The sequence below is a fragment of the Balaenoptera ricei genome, chromosome 1 (genome assembly GCF_028023285.1).
Source record: "Balaenoptera ricei isolate mBalRic1 chromosome 1, mBalRic1.hap2, whole genome shotgun sequence".
Classification (NCBI taxonomy): Eukaryota; Metazoa; Chordata; class Mammalia; order Artiodactyla; family Balaenopteridae; genus Balaenoptera; species Balaenoptera ricei.
The window spans coordinates 32,491,340-32,509,462 of NC_082639.1; the positions used below are offsets into that span (position 1 = coordinate 32,491,340).

Genomic DNA, 18,123 nt, shown 5'->3' on the forward strand with positions numbered 1-18,123 from the left:
TTCTGAGCCAAGGCTGACCTACCCAGCTTCTTCCACTCCATCATTCTCACGTCACCTCAGCAGTCAGAGTCTTCCTGGGAAGTAGGGCTGTCTCTCTCTTCTGGAGAGGACCTTGAACCTGGGGGAGTTGATGATGAGAAGATGCACAGGCACTAGGTAGGGAAGGGGGCACCAGGTATCCCAAGGAGTCTCTGGGCACTCTCCATGTCCCTCAGCCCCAACTGAGGCTCAGAAGTTAGACCCATCACCCAGCCCAGTCCTGAAGCCCGGATGGGAGGCTTCCCTGTGGAGTGATCAGCCTTGAGTTGGGGGATCAGCCTTGAGGCCTCTCCTGTCTCTCAATTGCCCAACCAACATCCAGGCAGGAACTGGTAGCCTCAGATGACTTCAAGGGCCCTCAGCTACTTCCTTCCCAAAGAGCCTCTCTTGGGACCCTCAAGAGTCCCTCCTTCTTACTTTCTGCCCTTCCATCTCCCCCCAGGGCAAACAAAAGGGCTAGGTGGGGGAATAGCCTCAGGCAATAGCTTGCCCAGCCCTAAGCTCTTCAACCTGGCCATTCCCTGGCCTCAGGCCTCAGACCACCACCACCTAGGGTATAAACTTACTAGTGGCTCTTGAGATAAGTATGTTCTAAGGCATGGGTTGGGCTCCTTTTCTCCAGAAGTCAGGGTGGTAGATCTGCCAGTTAGGGACTAAAGAGATCTTACCATTGGATAACAGGCTGCAAGCAAACTATCCCACTTGGCAACACTGGCATCTGACAACACCTTCACTTAGCAACAATCTCCTAGCACCAACACCCCAACAGCTCTACCTGGTAATCCTGCCCTGGAAGCATCCCACAGGGCTAGAAATACCACCCTGAATCACCAGATATAAATCTAGCCCCTAGACATTTACATCAAATTTTCTCCCCTCTGACTTAAGTGGCCTTACTTTGTGTGGCTTCACCCACCCAGGATACTACTAATGATGATGATGGTGGTGATGATATTAATGACCACGATAAAACTTTTTAAGTGCTTACTATAGGCCAAGCACTGTTCTAAGGACCCTACTTAATCCTCATGATAACACTGTGAGATACACAGAATTATTATTGCCATTTGACAGGTGAGGAAAGTGAGACTCAGGAGATTTTGTAATTTGCCCAAGAGTAAACTGTATGGTAGAGATAGGCTATGAAGCCAGGTGACCTGTCCTTCGAATCTTTGCACTTAATTCTGCTGCTCTGTCTCCCAAGAAGATCAGGGGACCCGGTGGCCTTCCCCAAAGGCCTTCAGGGGAGTACGCTAGGGTATGATGAAGCCCACCAGGCTGGGCATGGTGCCCTGTGAGGGCACAGACAGGTGGAGAGCAACAAGGGGATCTCTGAAATGTATTAGTCCTTGACTGTGAGGCTGGGCTAGATCCAGAAAAGGTCAAGGTTGGCCACAAGGATAGTACCCCTCAGAGTGGGGAGCTGCCTTTCTGCTCCTAAGGGAGAAGCCCTTGTCCTCACTGCTATCTTAGATGAAAAGAATGTTGTTATGAAGAATGGGCCCAGGTCTCTGCTCCAGGGTCCTGAGGCTAATGGAGCTGATAAGGTTGCCCTCTGCCCACCTTGGACTAGAGCCTCAGCAAAGCCTCTTGGGCCCCAGGCCTGGTGGTGTGGGGGAAAGGGGGTAGGAACGAGAGTAGCCAAGAGGGCCATGGAGACACGTGGTCAAGACTGTGTGTAGCCAGAGGACAACATCTCTAAGTGATGAGTTTACAGCCAAGCTCATGGTCTGAAAGAAAGGCCTGACTCTGGGTGTATAAAACTGGTCGCTGCTTTCCCTCTCTTAGCCTCAGGTTCATCATCTATAAAGTGGGGGTAATAAAAACTACCCTCCCCAGGTATGTTGTGAGTAAATGAGATGGTATATACCTAAAGCACTTAGCACAGTGCTTGCCCAGCAATAATTGGGAGCTGTTGTATTAGCAGGGCCCTGATTCGGTCAGTGGTGAATGAGTGTCTCTAGTGATGTGTTATGGGGCTCTGTCTTGACCAACAGGCTGGATGGTATAGTTGAAGTCGCAAGGAGCAGCCTGGATCTAAACTTAGAGAAGGAGAGAAAACAGGGGGCAATAGAATCAGCATTCAAAACAATTTCGACAGGTTGGAATAAGCAAGATGACACTGTTGTTCTGTGAGCTTCAAGAAGGGGGAGACACTACACAAAGCAGAGGATGAGGGAGAGACCTGACTTGACCCCAGCTCCAGTGAAAAGGATCTGAATGATTTAGTTGACCACAACCTGATGGGAACTAATCATGGGAGAGAAAGGCTCCAAAGCCCAGCAGTCTTAGGCTGCATTAACAATGTGTCGTGTCCAGACTGGGGAAAATAATAGGCCTATTGTGTTGGCTTGGTCAGGCCATATCTGGAATCTTATACTGCTATGCTGGCAGACTGGAATCGGGCCAGGAGGGGGGACCAGCCCAGCCTTGGCTCCCAGGCACTTGTGCTAAGCACTTCCCCTGCATTTTCTTGTTTCATATCCAAAACAGCTCTATTAGGTAGTCACTTAATATCTCCACCTTATACACAGGGAGGTTAACTGAGTTGCCCAGGATCAACCACACAGCTAGTAAACGGAGGAGCCTGGGGCTTTTCTGAATGGGCTACCCTTGTGCTTCTGCCTGAGGGAGGCTGAGCAGGCATCACTGAACACATCTGAGTCAGGCCCCTGCTAGTCAGTGGGGATACGGCAGTGGAAAAGATGTGGTTCCTACCTTCCCAGAGCTCACGGTTTGGCGGGCGTCTAAATCACTTGTGATGTAGTGTGATCCCATAGGACTGAGGATGTTAGGGCTGGAAGGGATCGTACAGTCACCTCAGCCAACTCAAGCGCAGAGAGGGGAAGAGACAGAACAGTGTCACACAGCTCATGGCAGAACCATGGGGGCCAGTGCAGGCCCTTTTCACGGTATTCAGCTGCCTCATCTTGGCTCTCTTAGGCTCAGCAGTGGCCAAGATCTGTGTGCCAAGATGGGGATCTGCTAGGGCAGATGAGGAAGCTTGGTGTGGCCATCCTGGGGCAGCCAGACCTCATCTCTCCTGCTGGCAATCAGGTTTTATGAAAGAAAAAAGGAAACTGACACTGAGCAACCACAGGCACAGGAGTGAGTAGCCTTTGAGCGTCCCAGCAACCACTTCACTAGTCAGTGCCAACTGGCCCCTTCCCAGCCTCTTGAGTGCCTGGGAAGCCAGGGGTGATGGTGACATAAGGGACCCAGAGGTGGTAGAAGACTGTTTTCTGGCATCTGGGTCTGGCCTCCCATCTTCTTCCTTTTTTATAAATTTATTTATTTTTGGCTGCGTTGGGTCTTTGTTGCCTCATGCGGGCTTTCTCTAGTTGTGGCAAGTGGGGGTTACTCTTTGTTTCAGTGCACGGGCTCTAGGCACGCGGGCTTCAGTAGTTGTGGCACGCGGGCTCAGTAGTTGTGGGTCGAGGGCTCTAGCGTGCAGGCTCAGCAGTTGTGGCGCACGGGCTTAGTTGCTCCGCGGCATGTGGGATCTTCCCCGAGCAGGGATCGAACCCGTGTCCCCTGCATTGGCAGGCCGATTCTTAACCACTGTGCCACCACGGAAGTCCCCCATCTTCTTTCAAGGACCAGATTATTCAGTACTCTTTCGAAACTTTCCTTGATTGTTTCAACCCAGAGCTTTGTATCTCCCAGGGCTTCTTTTTGGCCGTGCCACGCAGCTTGTGGGATCCCAGTTCCCCGACCAGGGATCCAGGGATTGAACTCTGGTCCTCGGCAGTGAAGGCACGGAGTCCCAACCACTGGGCCGCCAGGGAATTCCCTCTCCCAAGGCTTCTTCTTGGGGAGACAGGTTTAGCCTTCTCATAATTCTTGCTGAGAGGGATAGCGCGGGGCTGTGGAGAGGGAAGGATGTGAAATGGGGCAAAACCTTATAGGCCTGGCTCTGCCACATGAGAGCAGTTTCATTTCTCTGAGTTTTCCTTCCCTCAGCTGTAAAATGGGGATAATAATAGTACCACCCTCACACGGTGGTTATGGGGGTTGAATTAGATCATGTTAAGCATGAAGGAAGCTCTCCTTGAATTAGATCATGTTAAGCATGAAGGAAGCTCTCCATAAAATGCCGCTGTTATCATCATTGTGTGCTAATGGCTGTGGTCCCGACTCCTCTCCACAACTTAGGAGCTTCCTGCCGGCAGCGACTGCGACTGCGTTGCCTCCTCTTTCTCTCCCATCGCGAGGGCCCTACAGATGCCAATGTTGGGAAGAAGAAATGGTCCGTCTTGGGGGAGGGGAGAGGGGCGTCGGTTAGGAAAGTGTCAGCGCTATATCCTCCAGGTTTGGAGCAGAGGGAGACTCGAACTAACTCCAGACGTTAAAGGGGGCAGTGGGTTTCCAAGCCCCTGCCTTTCCTAGGCCTGGGGGTCGGAAGTCATGGGGTGTAGATCTCACTCAGGTAGAACTCACTCTGGGGGACATCGGGCAGGTCACTTTTAGCCTTGGACCTCAGTTTCCTCGTGCTTGTCAGGTGGGTCTCTGGCTTTAACCCCGGGGTTGCGCGGAGACGCGCAGCCGGATGCGGGTTCCAGGCTGGAGAACGTGGCTTGGTGGCACAAGCTGCAGAGGGGTTTGGGCCGGCGGGAAGACCGACGGGCTCCAGGATTGGCTGGCGGCGGTGTAGCAGAGCTCCAGGATTGGCCAGTTAGAGAGGGCAGGGCCCAACCTTTTAAGAGGCGCGTGGGGAGTGCAGTGAGCGAGTCAGCGGCGTTCGTAGCGGCGGCGGCGGCTACAACTACAACGCGAGCCCGGGCGGAGCGGAGGCCCGCGGAGCAGAGGAACATCGCGGAGCAGAGGAGCATCCCGGCCTCCCGGTCCGGGGCGGCGTGGCCCGCGGCTCATGGCCAAAGGAGAGGGCGCCGAGAGCGGCTCCGCCGCGGGGCTGCTGCCCACTGGCATCCTCCAAGCCGGTGAACGCCCGGTCCAGGTGAAGGTGAGGGCCGGGCACCCCGGGTGGAGGGTCAAGGGTGGGCGGCAGACTGAGGTGGGGGCGTCACGGGATAAACCTGGTTCTGGGACACCTTGGGCTAAGCCGGGAACAGGAGGACCCAGAGGCAGGAGAGGGCCCTGGGGTGCCCTGGAGGCAGGGAGTGATGGAGAAGCTTTGTAGGCGCCGGCCCCCTTTTGCCCACCCCCGACTCTGGGTGTCTCTGGGGAGCGGCCCCACCGGCGGCTCCACGTGGTGCCCGGCTCCGCTCTGCCTAGTCGGTTTCCGTTCCTCTGTGACCAGCCGCTTAATTTTGCTGCCCTAGACGCCAGAGAGACCCCAGAAATCTGGGAAACCCACCTGGGTCCCAAATCTCTCATCCCCCTGCTCTCCACCACCACATGCTACGCCTGCTTCTCAACTCCGCTGTGAGGGCCGCTCAAGTTCATTCATAAGAGCAAGGGCTCTGCTCTTAAAGGAGCCGCATTCCGCAGGCGTTTGTGTGAGTGTAGGTGTCGGCCCGCGCGCGGCGCTTTGCGCGTCTTGACCTTCGGCCCCATTCCCAGCTCTCTGGACATAATGAAGGACCCAATGACATCAGGCGGCCCCAGGGAGGGATCCCAGGCAAAAGATATCCGCCTAGGAGGTGACTGCCTTTTCGTTTTAATTTTATTAACCGATCCTTGGAAGAAGCCTGGGTAAGCAATTATGCTGCTCCCATGTATGAGTAATCTACTTTCCCTGGGCAACCTTAACCTCCCTAGTGCCTCACCCAGAGAGGGTCCAGCCCTGCACCTAGAGGCCTTTCCTCCCCTCTCCAAGATCCCCTGGGAACTGGGGGAGGGGGACAGGGAGAGAGGGAGGGTAGGACAGCTCCTGGGTTTGCCTGAAGGTCTGGCTGCCTCCAGGGGCCAGGGAGGCTCTGGGACAGATGGAAGGAACAGCTGGGCCTACAGCCAGCTGGGCTGGGCCCTTAGGGATCTCTAGAGCCCTCACCCAGTAGGCAGGTTCACTAGCCTCTGAACCAGGGCAGAAGCCAGGGCTGGGCTTAGGCAGCTCTTGACGGCAAGAGGATTTTCAGGTTGTGGCAGCTGGTGCCAGGTGGGGACAGGTCCATTGCTGGAGCGTGCTCCCCCTCCAACTTGGAAAGAAACAGAACTGAGGCCTTGGGGGGAGTCATTAAGTGAAGACGAGCTGATAAGGATCTGGGTTTGGGGTGGGGTGGCTTAGGGGCTACTTCCTCAGTATGGATTCCCCTTTTCCAGATTTTTAAGAACAGAGAATACCTTTCATTTCTTGTGGGAAGTGAGCTCTCCCTGGGTGGGAATAGGGCAAGGCAGACTTGTTCCTCCTGGCAGAGTTCCAGAGTTTCCTGCCTCTGGAAACTTCTAGGATGAAGGCCAGGGTCATGGATCTCTTTTCATTCTTTCCTCTTCTTCCCAGAAGGAATCAAAGAAGAAAAACCAGTTGTCCATTTGCAACAAACTTTGCTATGCAGTTGGGGGGGCCCCCTACCAGGTGACGGGTTGTGCCCTGGGGTTCTTCCTGCAGATCTACCTGTTGGATATAGCTCAGGTGAGTGAGCTTAGCCCGCTAGGGCTCCTCCATCACCCCAAGGTGGGAGAGACTACGGACTCCAGGGTAGGGTCAGTTTCCCCAACTGTGAAATGGGACTGGGAATCCCTACTCTCCTGCCTCTCAGAGTCACAGTGGATGAGAAATAAGAAGGCTTTGGAGAGTATCCAGAAGGGGAGTCTCTGCCCCAGGAGTCTTACTGGCAAGGTCAGCTCACTCCTCCTTGCCTGGCAAGAGCAACAGAGCCTGGAGGGGTAGGCGGTGGTGTGATAGAATGGAGCCCGCTGTGATGTTCTTAGAAGAGACTGGCACACAATGCCCCCAGCTGGACAGCAGTAGCTGGCTTGGCTCAGGGGTTGGTGACTTTGCAAGCAAGGCATCTTGTATTCACTTAATAGATGGGGAACCCTAAGCCCCAGAAAGGACAAATGACTTCATTTAAGCAGCTAGTTTTTGAGCAACTCCCATGGGCCAGGCCCTAAATGGGGTGCAAATATGGGGAACCTGCTGTCAAAATGTAAAAAATTAGAAAAGTCAGACTGGGGAAACTGCAGTGTGGGAGAGGCCTCTCCAGCTTCCTGGAGTGATAGTAGTAGTAGAGCCTTGATGGATGAGGAAGAGTCCAGAGAAACTGTCTATTTGGGCCTAGAAGGTTTGGGGGGAGGGGGATAGCTTGAATGGGTAGTGACAGTAACAGTCTACTTTTTCAACAGTTTTTCTATTAATTCCTTTTTCCACATCCAAGATAGAGCTTGACCCTGTAAGACAGGGATCATAACCCCATTATACAGATGGGGAAATTGAGGGCCACTGCGGTGACCCAGCAAATGCCATTTCTGATATCAGGTGGTTGGGGCTTGTGAGAGGGAGGCAAGGAACTGAATTCTGGATTCATTCTAATTGATGGGAGTGTTTTCAAGGGCAGTGGAGGGGAGGACATAAGGGGAAATATCTGGGAAAGTTTCCAAGGAGACACACAGTGCTACTTCTATTGGGAAACTGTGGTTGTCATTATTAACAAGGCAAGTGATGATGCTTAAGGCCTGGGTGGGAGCAGTACAGGGTCCTAATGGCCAGGCTGAAGTGGGGAGGGAGCCCTGCTTTTGCCCGTCAGTGAGGGTGGATGTTGCCCATCAGTTGAAGGATGAGGGAGTCATCTTTTGCCTGTTCCCCATCCCAGGTGGATCCTTTCTCTGCTTCCATCATCCTATTTGTGGGCCGAGCTTGGGATGCCATCACAGACCCCCTGGTGGGCTTCTGCATTAGCAAATCCCCCTGGACCCGCCTGGGCCGCCTCATGCCCTGGTGAGTAGAAAATGCTCCTTCTGAGGTGGTAGAAGGCGGGGCTTCTGACATGTCTGCTACCCCGTGGTCCTTCCACATGGTTTGTCACAGGCTGGGGGGTGAGGAGAAGGAATGATGCAAAAACCCCAGCAAGGCCTCAGCTGCCCCAGGCATGGGCACTGGAACTCCTGCCAGTTCATTCCCAGGCTGGCCGAATTGCTAGACTGAGCAGCTTCCCCTGGCCCAGGCCCCATTCCTCCCCAAGGTCCTTTTCCCTTCCATGAAGCTGGAATTCGAACTTCTCCCGCTCCATCACTTCCCATAATCCTTGAAAGGTTACACTCTGGAGCCAGCCTGCCTCAGTTTGAATACCGACTTCGCCACTTAGAGCTGTACGACCTTGGGCAAGACATTTAACATCTCAGCCTCAAGTTTCTTCATCTGCAAAGTGGGGATAATGATTATGCCTGTCTCACAGGGTTGTGGTGAGAATTAAATTTTTTAATACGTAATGTGCTTAGAACCATTTCTGGCACTTATTAAGTAATGTATAATTTGGCACCCCTGCAGAGTGGCTCCTGGTGGAGGGGTAAGCGTGGAAGGTAAAACCGAGAAGGGACAGCATAACCTCTGGCTCCTTGGACCGTGAGAACTACCTTTTCCTTTGATACAGAGCCTACACGCCTCAGCCTCAGGCTTTGAGGCAAGTCTGGGGGAGGTGGTGCTACAGATCAGATGGCAAAGGCAGGCGCAAGGGACAGGCTGACAGGCCAGAGCTCTGGTTCCCTCCAGGACATCCTGCTTGGTGGTTGGGGGGCAGGGGGAGGGCATGCCCCTTTCATCTCTAGCCCATCCAGACTCGAGTGGGCGCCTTCCTGCCCCAGGGGCGCCCATACCTGGTCTCCGGCCTTCAAGGCCTTCAAAGCTCTTCCCACGGTCCCTGCCCCCCAGCACAGCTTCCTTTCCCACGAGGCCCCCCTCCCACTGAAATCCCGCCAGCCCCTGGCAAAGGCCCAGGTTGGGGCCTTTGATCCAAGCTTCAGGGCCAGGGGGCAGGAGAGTCTGCCTTACCTGCACAGGCTGCTGGGGCTCCCGGTGAGCCAGCCCCTGAGACGGGGCCTTGTACCCGCCTCCCTGGCAGCCGGGCAGGGGCGGGGCTGTGCTGCCACATCTCCTCATGAGACACAGCCAATGGCAGGCAGCTGCCCCGGCCAGCCTGGAGCAGCAGCAATACCAGCAGCCCGGGTTACTCCCAGTCACATTTGGTTCCACAGCCCGGCTGCTTGGATGGAGTGTTTGGTGAAGGCTGCCAGAGGAGCCCTGGTTCTCTGAGGATTTGGGAGGGGTGGGGTAGGGCAAGGGTGGGAGAGCAGAGGAAGCCCTCCCTTGGGGAGGTGAGATCTGAGGACGTCTCACCCACGCAGGCACGTGCGGCAACCAGCTTGGTGAAGTAGCTGAGGGCCCTTCAGGCTGCTTTGTGATTCAGCACATGGCCTCAGCTGTCGGGGTGGGAACTCCTGGCGATACCTCTGAGTGGTACCCCCAGCCCTGTCTGAGCGCGTGCTGAGCGCTGCCGTGTAATGTGCATGACCCTCCTCTTCATCCACCCCCGTTAGGGCCTGGGACCTGGCACCCCTTCTCCTTTCGGTGTAGAAAGAGGCTGGGCCTTCCAGGGCTCATGAGCCCTGGGACCCCCTCTCCTCCCAGGCCTCAGACCAGCCCCTGCCCTCAGCCAGCATTTAAATCCTCCGTTTCAGACCAGGAAGACTCTGGCGAACAATTTCCTGGAGTTCCCGGCCACCCATTGAGAGGCAGAGTGTCAGCAGGGTCACATGGGAGATGCAGCAGGGATGGATCTGAGGTCTGATTCCCAGCCCAGTGCTCTCGGCAGCTCCCTGAAGTCTCCCGCTGAGCTTTCCTGGTGTGATAATCACAGCAAACACTTGCTGTGTCCCAAGAACTGTTCTACATTTTAGTATCAACTGAAGTCTCAAAACTACTTCAACCCTGTGAAATAGAGCCAAAGTCCTTACGATGGCCTACTGGGCCCTACGTGACCTGGCATCCCATTTCCCGTCCAGCCTCGTTTCCTAATTCCATCTCCCACGCTCACGCCAGGCACTCTGGCCCCCTGGCCTCCTTCCTACTCCCCAGGCCTGTTGGGGCACATTTCCCACCTGAGCACTGTTGCCCCGCAAGCTGCCAGGCCAACTCCCTCCTCTCATTCGAGGCCCGGCACAGAGGTCACCTTCTCAGTGAGGGCTACCTTGGCCACCTGGTTGTGAATTGTACCCACATACTCCTATACTCCTAATCCCCTTTAGCCTGCTTTCCTTCTTTTTTTCTACAGCACTTAATCACCGTCTACTACGTTATGTAGCTTTTTTGGTGTGTGGTAGAATACACTATTTAAAAATTTTTTAATTTACCATTTTAGCCATTTTCAAGTGTACAATTCAGTGGCATTAAGTATAGTCACATTGTTGTGCGACCATTTCCAGAACTTGTTCCAAACTGAAACTCTGTACCCGTGAAACACTAATACCCCATTCCTTCCTCCCCTCCAGCCCCTGGCAACCAACTACTTTCTGTCTGTGAATTTGACTCATCTAAGTGGGATCATGCCAGATTTGTCTTTCTGTGTCAGGCTTATTTCACTTAGCATAAGGTCTTCAAGTTTTAGATTGTAGCAAGTGTCAGAATTTCATTCCTTTTTAAGGCTGGATAGCATATATCTTATGTTTATTTTTTGTTTGCCAACCAGAATGTAAATCCACAAGGGCAATGACTTGTCTGTTTTGTTTACTGATATGTCCCAAGTCATTAGACTAGTGCTCAGCACAGAGTTGGCACTTGAATATTTCTTGAGTAAATGTTGAAGGTAAGGTAGGTGCTATTACTATTATCGTTTTACAGATGTGAAAATGAACCTCAAAAGTTAAATAACTTGCCCAAGACCAAGTTATTTATAGTTACTGGTAGAGCCAGAACTGGATCCCGGAAGGGTGGCTCCGAAGGCCTTTGCACCATGGTTCTCTGCTGCCTTCCTATACTGATGCCGTGAAGCTGGACCATCCTGAGATCTAACTAGGATGGTGTGGGACTCACACGTGGGGAGGCACGGGGCCCAGTCCTCCCCTGTGGCTGCTCCAGAAGGAGCACCTTCACCTGGAGCTGGCCTCCCCCACTCCTGTGTGTGCACACATGGGTGAGATCCCACTGGGATTGCTCCTCCCCGCCGCCTCCCTGCCCCACCGTCTGAGGTCTTGGCCTGCATTCTCAGCCCCTCAGCCCGTAGAAAGCCCCTGTCTTTGGAGCCTTCACACCTGGGGAGATGCAGGCAAGACTCAGGAGGGTCTGACCTCATACCCCATGCTCAGGATTGTAGGCTGGGGGCCCTGCCTCAGTGTGCCCTTCTGGGCTGGGCCGTCAGTCCCTTCCCAGAGACCCTGGGGTGGGTGCATCCAGGGGGAGGAATTTCCTTCCTGCCGGGCACCCTGTGAGGCTGCAGAGCAGTCCAGCCTGGGCCCCGATCCTGGCGTTTTGGCATCCTGCCTCCACTCAAACCCTCCCCTTCCTCAGGATCATCTTCTCCACGCCCCTGGCCATCATCGCCTACTTCCTCATCTGGTTTGTGCCTGACTTCCAACAGGGCCAGACCCTGTGGTACTTGCTTTTCTACTGCCTCTTTGAGACGCTGGTCACGGTGAGTATGGGCAGGGGTGTGGGAAGTCCCTGGGGCCTCCGGGGTTGGTGCCCGAAGCCACATCTGTCTGTCCATCGTCTGACTGGCCGAGGGCCTCTCTTCCATGCCAGTGTTTCCACGTTCCCTACTCAGCTCTCACCATGTTCATCAGCACAGAGCAAAGTGAGAGGGATTCTGCCACTGCGTATCGTAAGTCTCCCCAGCCCCCTGATCCCACCCACCAGGGACCCAGGGGCCCCCACTCCCTGACCCTCCTACCATGTTTCTTCCCTTGTGGGCCCAGCTCCCTGCTCTTGGGAGTGGGTGTGAAACCATCTTAAAAATAACTTATTGCTCTGGTGAGACCAGGGAGGTGGAAGGACCAGGGAGAGGTCACATAGCGAGGCCATGAGTTTAGGCCAAGGTGCCATCTACCCCAGTACCCAGTAACCATCCTGTCTGGAGCTGCTACTATCACCTGTGGCTAGAGCTCGGCTTATATCCATCTGACCTTCCTCCCTGGGGGCCCACAAGCCGTGCGGCCCCTCAAAAGGACTTGCTTTTTCCTGCTCAGGGATGACCGTGGAGGTATTAGGTACAGTGCTGGGCACAGCAATCCAGGGGCAGATTGTGGGCCAAGCACATACACCTTGTGTCCAGGACGCCAATGCTTCTACAGTAGCCTTGGAAGGTGCCAATCGCACGCAGAGCGCCACCTCGCTCAGAGAAACGGTAAGGCCCTGGCAGGGCAGGGGTGGGGGAGATGAGGAACGATGGGGTGATTTTGCCGTTATCCTCAAGATATTAATAATGGCTAGTGTTTGTAAATGTTGGGCATCTGTTATACAAAGTGTTAACATGCCCACTTTGCAGATAAGGAAATTGAAGCACAGGGAGGCTAAATGATTTGTCCAGGGTAATCGAGCTAGTGAGTTGCAGAAACTAGATTTGGGGAGATTTGAACTGTGGGCTCTCAGACTCCACAGCCTGGCCTTCTTAACCGTTTGTTCATCTGGACTTGGCCTTGGGAAGCAGCAGCAGGCCCAGGCTGATTTTCCCATTTCGCAGATAGAGACAGTGAGGCCCCCAGCGAAGGGACTGATCCAAGGTCATTGAGTAGAGCTGCTGGGAGCTGAGATGAAATCAGACTGACTGTTTCTCTATGTCACCTTTACCCTCTTTACAGCAAAACGCATACCTGCTGGCGGCAGGGGTCATTGCCTCCATCTATGTCATCTGTGCTGTCATCCTGACCCTGGGCGTGCGGGAGCAGAGAGGTGAGGGGTCCTGGGGAGGGGTGCAGGCCCCCAGCGTGGGGTGGTTTTGTCCCTTTGCCTGGGCCTCAGGCTTGGGGAGGGGCCTCTGCTCTTGCCTCACTGTCCCCTCTGGCCCCCAGAACCCTACGAGACTCAGCAGGCCAAGCCGATGCCCTTCTTTCGGGGCATCCGGCTGGTCATGAGCCATGGCCCGTACATCAAGCTTATTGCCGGCTTCCTCTTCACCTCCTTGGCTTTCATGGTGAGTGGAGCCCTGATATGCTCAGCCTGGGCGGGAGGGGGTATGTGGAACAAGGGGTGGGGTAGGCCTCGGACTCAGGATGGGACAAAGCCCGAGGGACAGGTGGAATGGAGGCGGGGTGAGCAGAGGTCCCTGGAGCACAGGGAACGTCATGGAGGCTCAGCCCCGACTACATCACCTGTTTCCTTACCTCTCTTCCCACCACGCTCTCCTGTCCCCCAGCTGGTGGAGGGGAACTTCGCTCTGTTTTGCACTTACACCTTGGGTTTTCGCAACGAATTCCAGAATCTGCTCCTGGCCATCATGGTGCGTGTGGGGCCCCCGAGGGTGGCCGAAGTGGCTTAGGCTGCGAGGTGGTTCTTTGGATAGCCAGAGGACGTTTCCCAGACTGGCCCAAGGTCATGAGGGATGAGGGAGGCTTCTCAGAACATTTGGATCTGACCTACCACTGCTTAGGTAGGACTATGAAAGAAAGAGTTTGGGTACATATATCAAATCTTTATGTTGTACACCTTGAACTAGTACAATGTTATATGTCAATTATATCTCAATTACACTGGGGGGAAAAAAAGAGGGTTTGGGGTTAGATATTCAAGTAGACAGCATAGCAAAAGCAAAGGTGTGGAAGCCAGAACTTCCGGAGCTCTGTGCTCAGAGAAGGCAGGAGAGGAGATTGGGACTCGCTCTCAGCTCCCCTGAAGAGCCATCGGGTGCCTGTCCTCAACTGTCCAGATGTTGTCATCTGTCTCTTGAGCAGGGCTGGGAGCACCTTTAGAGTCCCAGGCAGAGCAGGGGGGATTGCATGGCTCTAACCCACTTCCCTCTCCCCCTTTGCCCATCCACAGTTCTCGGCCACAGTCACCATCCCCATCTGGCAGTGGTTCCTAACGCGGTTTGGCAAGAAGATGGCTGTGTACATTGGAATCTCAGTGAGTGGGGCTGAAGGACAGGGCCTGGGCTGACTTGGGGGCTACTGATGGGAGCCTCCCAGCTGACTCGTATTCCTGTGCCCGCTCCCCTAGTCAGCAGTGCCATTTCTCATCTTGGTGGCCCTCATGGAGAGTAACCTGATTGTCACATATGTGGTAGCTGTGGCAGCTGGCATCAGTGTAGCAGCTGCCTTCTTACTACCCTGGTAAGTGTATATAGGCCCAGCTGGGTATGTTTCCCAGCCTCCCACCCCCCCTAGTTCTGAAGCTCCTTAGGGAGAATCCTGTGGGGGCTTCTCTCTCTGCAGGCCATTCTGTGGGTCCAGGTTGGGAGTGGGGCAGGTCTTCCCAGTACAGTTGTACAGGTTGTGAACTGCACGGCCACATCCAGTCAGGGTGGGAAATGGGGGCTCAGATCTAGCCTGCACTCTATACTTGCCTAGCTGAGCAACTAGATCTGGGGCTACTTCATCTTGGAGGAAGGGGCCTTCTTTTTTTATTCACATGAAGTTGCCCTCTCCTCATTGAACTGTGTGTGAGCTGTGGGACTGCAAACTCTCAGAGGACCAATCTTATTGACACGGACCACATGGGCTAGTGGGGGCCTGGGGTTGCTAGGTGGAAGGGTGCTCACGGCTGCCACCACTGTGTACAGGTCCATGCTGCCTGACGTCATTGATGACTTCCATTTGAAGCAGCCCCATATCCATGGGACCGAGCCCATCTTCTTCTCCTTCTACGTCTTCTTCACCAAGTTTGCCTCCGGAGTCTCCCTGGGCATCTCCACCCTCAGTCTGGAGTGAGTGGGGTGGGGGTCTGGGCAGTGCTGGGCAGGGGTAGGTCCCAGGTGTCCCATCCTCACCACTCCCCTAACCACTGGGTCCCACAGCTTTACTGGGTACCAGACCCGTGGCTGCTCCCAGCCAGCACCTGTCAAGTTCACACTGAAGATGCTGGTGACCATGGCTCCCATAGTCCTCATCCTCATAGGCCTGCTGCTCTTTAAGCTGTACCCCATTGACGAGGAGAAGCGGCGGCAGAACAAGAAGGCCCTGCAGGCTCTGAGGTGAGTGGGGAAGGGACAGGGAGGTGGACGAGGGGACATCATCCAGTCTAAGCCCTCGACTAGTGCCTCCTGGGGCCAAAGCCAGATTTGCCTTCCACACATCTTCCCGGGACAGCTCCTCTGCCCTTTCCCCCATCTGATTCATCACTGTGGCAGTCAACATTTCTTGAACACTGCCTGCCTGTGCTGAGTGGTTTTACATTTATTCATTCAACAAGTACTTAATGGGATGCCCATGTGCCAGGCATTGCTCTAGGGAATGAAACAGATAAATCCCTGCCCTCAAGGAGTTTACATTTTAGAGAATGTACTCATGATCTCCTATGGTCGTCCAACAACCTTGGGTGTCAGAGATTCCTATGATTCCCACTCTGCAGATGAAGACACTGAGGCTTAACCAGGAAGAGTGACAAGTGATAAGGGGCAGAGCTGGGGTCTGAGCCCTGGTGTTCTGACTCCAGAGCCCGCACTCTTCACGGCTCTCCTGGTGTGCAGGACCTCAGGTGCGGAGGCCAGAGGGCAGGGTGGAGTGAGTTGTGCGGAGCTCATCAGCCCGCCCCGGGCCAGGGCGTAGTCCTGGGGCTTGGGATGCCTTGTGGGCTGCAAGGACAGCGAACAAGCCTACCAGCAGTTTCTGGGCTGAGAGTGGGAGTGAGCAAACTATGTCCTGTGATTTAGACCAGCCTGGCAGTCAGCTAGGACCTCAGAGCCAAGATCCTGCGGGGACCAAGCAGGTGGGTAAGGGTGCTTCTTCCAGCCCGTCTCCTCTGACTTTTGCAGGGAAGAGGCCAGCAGCTCAGGCTGCTCTGACACAGACTCTACAGAACTAGCCAGAATCCTCTAGGGCCTGCTGGGTGGCGCGAAGCCACCATGCACAGGGCCTGGGTCACCAGGCCTGGGTCACCAGGCCACATGAGGAATCCGGGCCTGCTTGCCTGCTCACTGAACAGCTGGTCTCCAGATGCCAGGAAGGGAGCCAAAGACTCGAGAGTGAGCGACCCAGGACGCCTCCTGTGCCCATCGTGAGGCGGGCTGTTCATACAGCCACCAGCCTCCCTCTGCCCACCCCAGGGGCCAAGCCCAGGGGCTGCTACTGTGAATATGCCACAAGGACTGATCGGGCCTAGCCCGGAACACTAATGTAGAAACGTTTTATACAGAGACTAATTAATAACTTAATGACCATGTACATAGCAGTGTGTGTGTTTGTATATGTCTGTGAGCTATTAATGTTATTAATTTTCATAAAAGCTGGGAAACGGAGCTGCCTGTTTTCTGTCTTTGTCCTGACACTGAGCCCTTCTGTGCCAAGGTGCAGAGAGTGAGAGGGAGCGCTCAGCCGCAGGTGCCCTGGGGGGCGAGAATGTGTGTAGAGGTGTGATAACAGCATCAGCTAACATTTACTGAACACCTGTCTGTACCCGGCCCAGGTGTGGAAGCTTTCCTCTCACTTTGCTGATGTTCTCACTTAATACTGGGAAGCATCCTGCTAGGTCAGGACTGTCCCCATTTTAAAGATGATGAAACTGAGCCCCAGTGTTGAAAGGGACTTGGCTAACCTCACACAGCCAAGAGAGACCTAAATGGAGTAACATCCCAGGTCTTCGAGACTCTAGCACCTTAACCACTACCCACTGCTCCCCTGTGTCTGAGAACAACCAGTTTGCTCTGCTCAGGCCTGCATGCTCTGCTTCCCACCCTAGGCTTGCCTGAGCATGTGGCGCTGGCTGTGCTGGGGCAGACCCTGTGACTGGGCCCCTGCGGGGTCCCCAGAGACCTGTGATTCTTCCTCCACCACTGACAATGACAGTGTTGGAAGGCGGGAATGTACCTAGCTGGGTGTATGTGTTGGTTGAGGGGAGGCGGTCTCACCACTGGTGGCGGGGAGGAGGATGGTGGGGAAGGCCTAGTTTGTAGCATTTGCCTATTTCCAGGCTGTAAATATTCTCACTATAGCCAATTTCAAGTTACCAGCAGTTGTGCTCTCCTGCAAAATTCCTGAAAATTTAATAATTTGCCCTCACAAGCTGGTAGGAACTTGCCTCAGCAAGTCATTGGGTTTTACACACTTAGATGAAACTCCAAAAAATCAGGAAAGCAACACTGGCAGGATCAAGAGGCTACCAATCCAACCTCTTTATTTTACATAGATGGATAAATGCGGCCCAGAGGAGAGGCATGCTTAGACTATTTAGGCTTGGTTTTTACTTTGGGTTTGGGGCTTTTTTTTTTTTTTTGAGGTGGAGCTCCATTTTTTGGATGAAGTTCTACTCAACCACTTTTTTTTTTTTAATTTATTTATTTAATTTACTTATTTTTGGCTGCGTTGGGACTTCGTTGCTGCGCGCAGGCTTTCTCTAGTTGTGGCGAGCGGGGGCTACTCTTCTTTGCAGTGTGTGGTCTTCTCATTGCAGTGGCTTCTCTTGTTGCGGAGTGCAGGCTCTAAGGTTCGTGGGCTTCAGTAGTTGCAGCATGCGGGCTCAGTAGCTGTGGCTCGCAGACTCCAGAGGGCAGGCTCAGTAGTTGTGGAGCACGGGCTTAGTTGTTCCTCGGCATGTAGGATCTTCCCGGACCAGGGCTCAAACCCGTGTCCCCTGCATTGGCAGGCGGATTCTTAACCACTGCGCCACCAGGGAAGCCCTCAACCACTTTTTAAAATTTATAAAGTGTTAATAACAGGCACTGTTACACATGCTTAATAAATATCAATTTAATTAGTCCTCATAACTTCCCTCTGAGTGAGGTAGGTACATTTCCATTCAATAGTTTTGCCACCACCAAGCCAGGTCCTGCTGCTGCCTTTGGAGCTGCCCTCAGGGTCAGAGGCTGCTCTGGTCTGACCTCCATAGCTGGAGCATTCAAGGACTCCAAGATGACATTTGCAGAAGTCCACTCACACCTCCCTTCTCCCTCCACTCTGACCAATAACCACCCAATCCCATCTTTAAAACAGAAATTTCCTAAACCACCCAAGCTTACTTCTTTCCCATCCCTGCAATTACTTCTCAGGTCTTATCTTCTCTCACCTTGGATGATTATACCAGCGTCCTCACTGGCTGACTGACTGATT

The 18,123-nt window shown here is 54.0% G+C and overlaps 1 protein-coding gene across 4 annotated transcripts; it reads left to right on the top strand.

Annotated features, from left to right (window-relative positions):
• Positions 1-4,794: 4,794 nt before the first annotated feature.
• Positions 4,795-16,316, top strand: MFSD2A (MFSD2 lysolipid transporter A, lysophospholipid). 4 transcript variants are annotated; one of them, XM_059897265.1, is made up of 14 exons: positions 4,795-5,002; positions 6,440-6,571; positions 7,752-7,876; positions 11,438-11,561; positions 11,672-11,750; positions 12,115-12,272; positions 12,727-12,817; positions 12,937-13,058; positions 13,281-13,364; positions 13,904-13,987; positions 14,081-14,193; positions 14,643-14,786; positions 14,877-15,053; positions 15,834-16,316. In XM_059897265.1, the coding sequence occupies exons 1-14, from the start codon at positions 4,910-4,912 to the stop codon at positions 15,895-15,897; spliced, it is 1,590 nt and encodes a 529-aa protein (XP_059753248.1). In that variant the 5' UTR covers positions 4,795-4,909; the 3' UTR covers positions 15,898-16,316. The 4 variants fall into 4 exon arrangements, with proteins under 4 accessions (XP_059753248.1, XP_059753270.1, XP_059753255.1 ...); XM_059897287.1 differs by having other exon boundaries at positions 13,344-13,364; XM_059897272.1 differs by having other exon boundaries at positions 6,443-6,571.
• Positions 16,317-18,123: the final 1,807 nt, after the last annotated feature.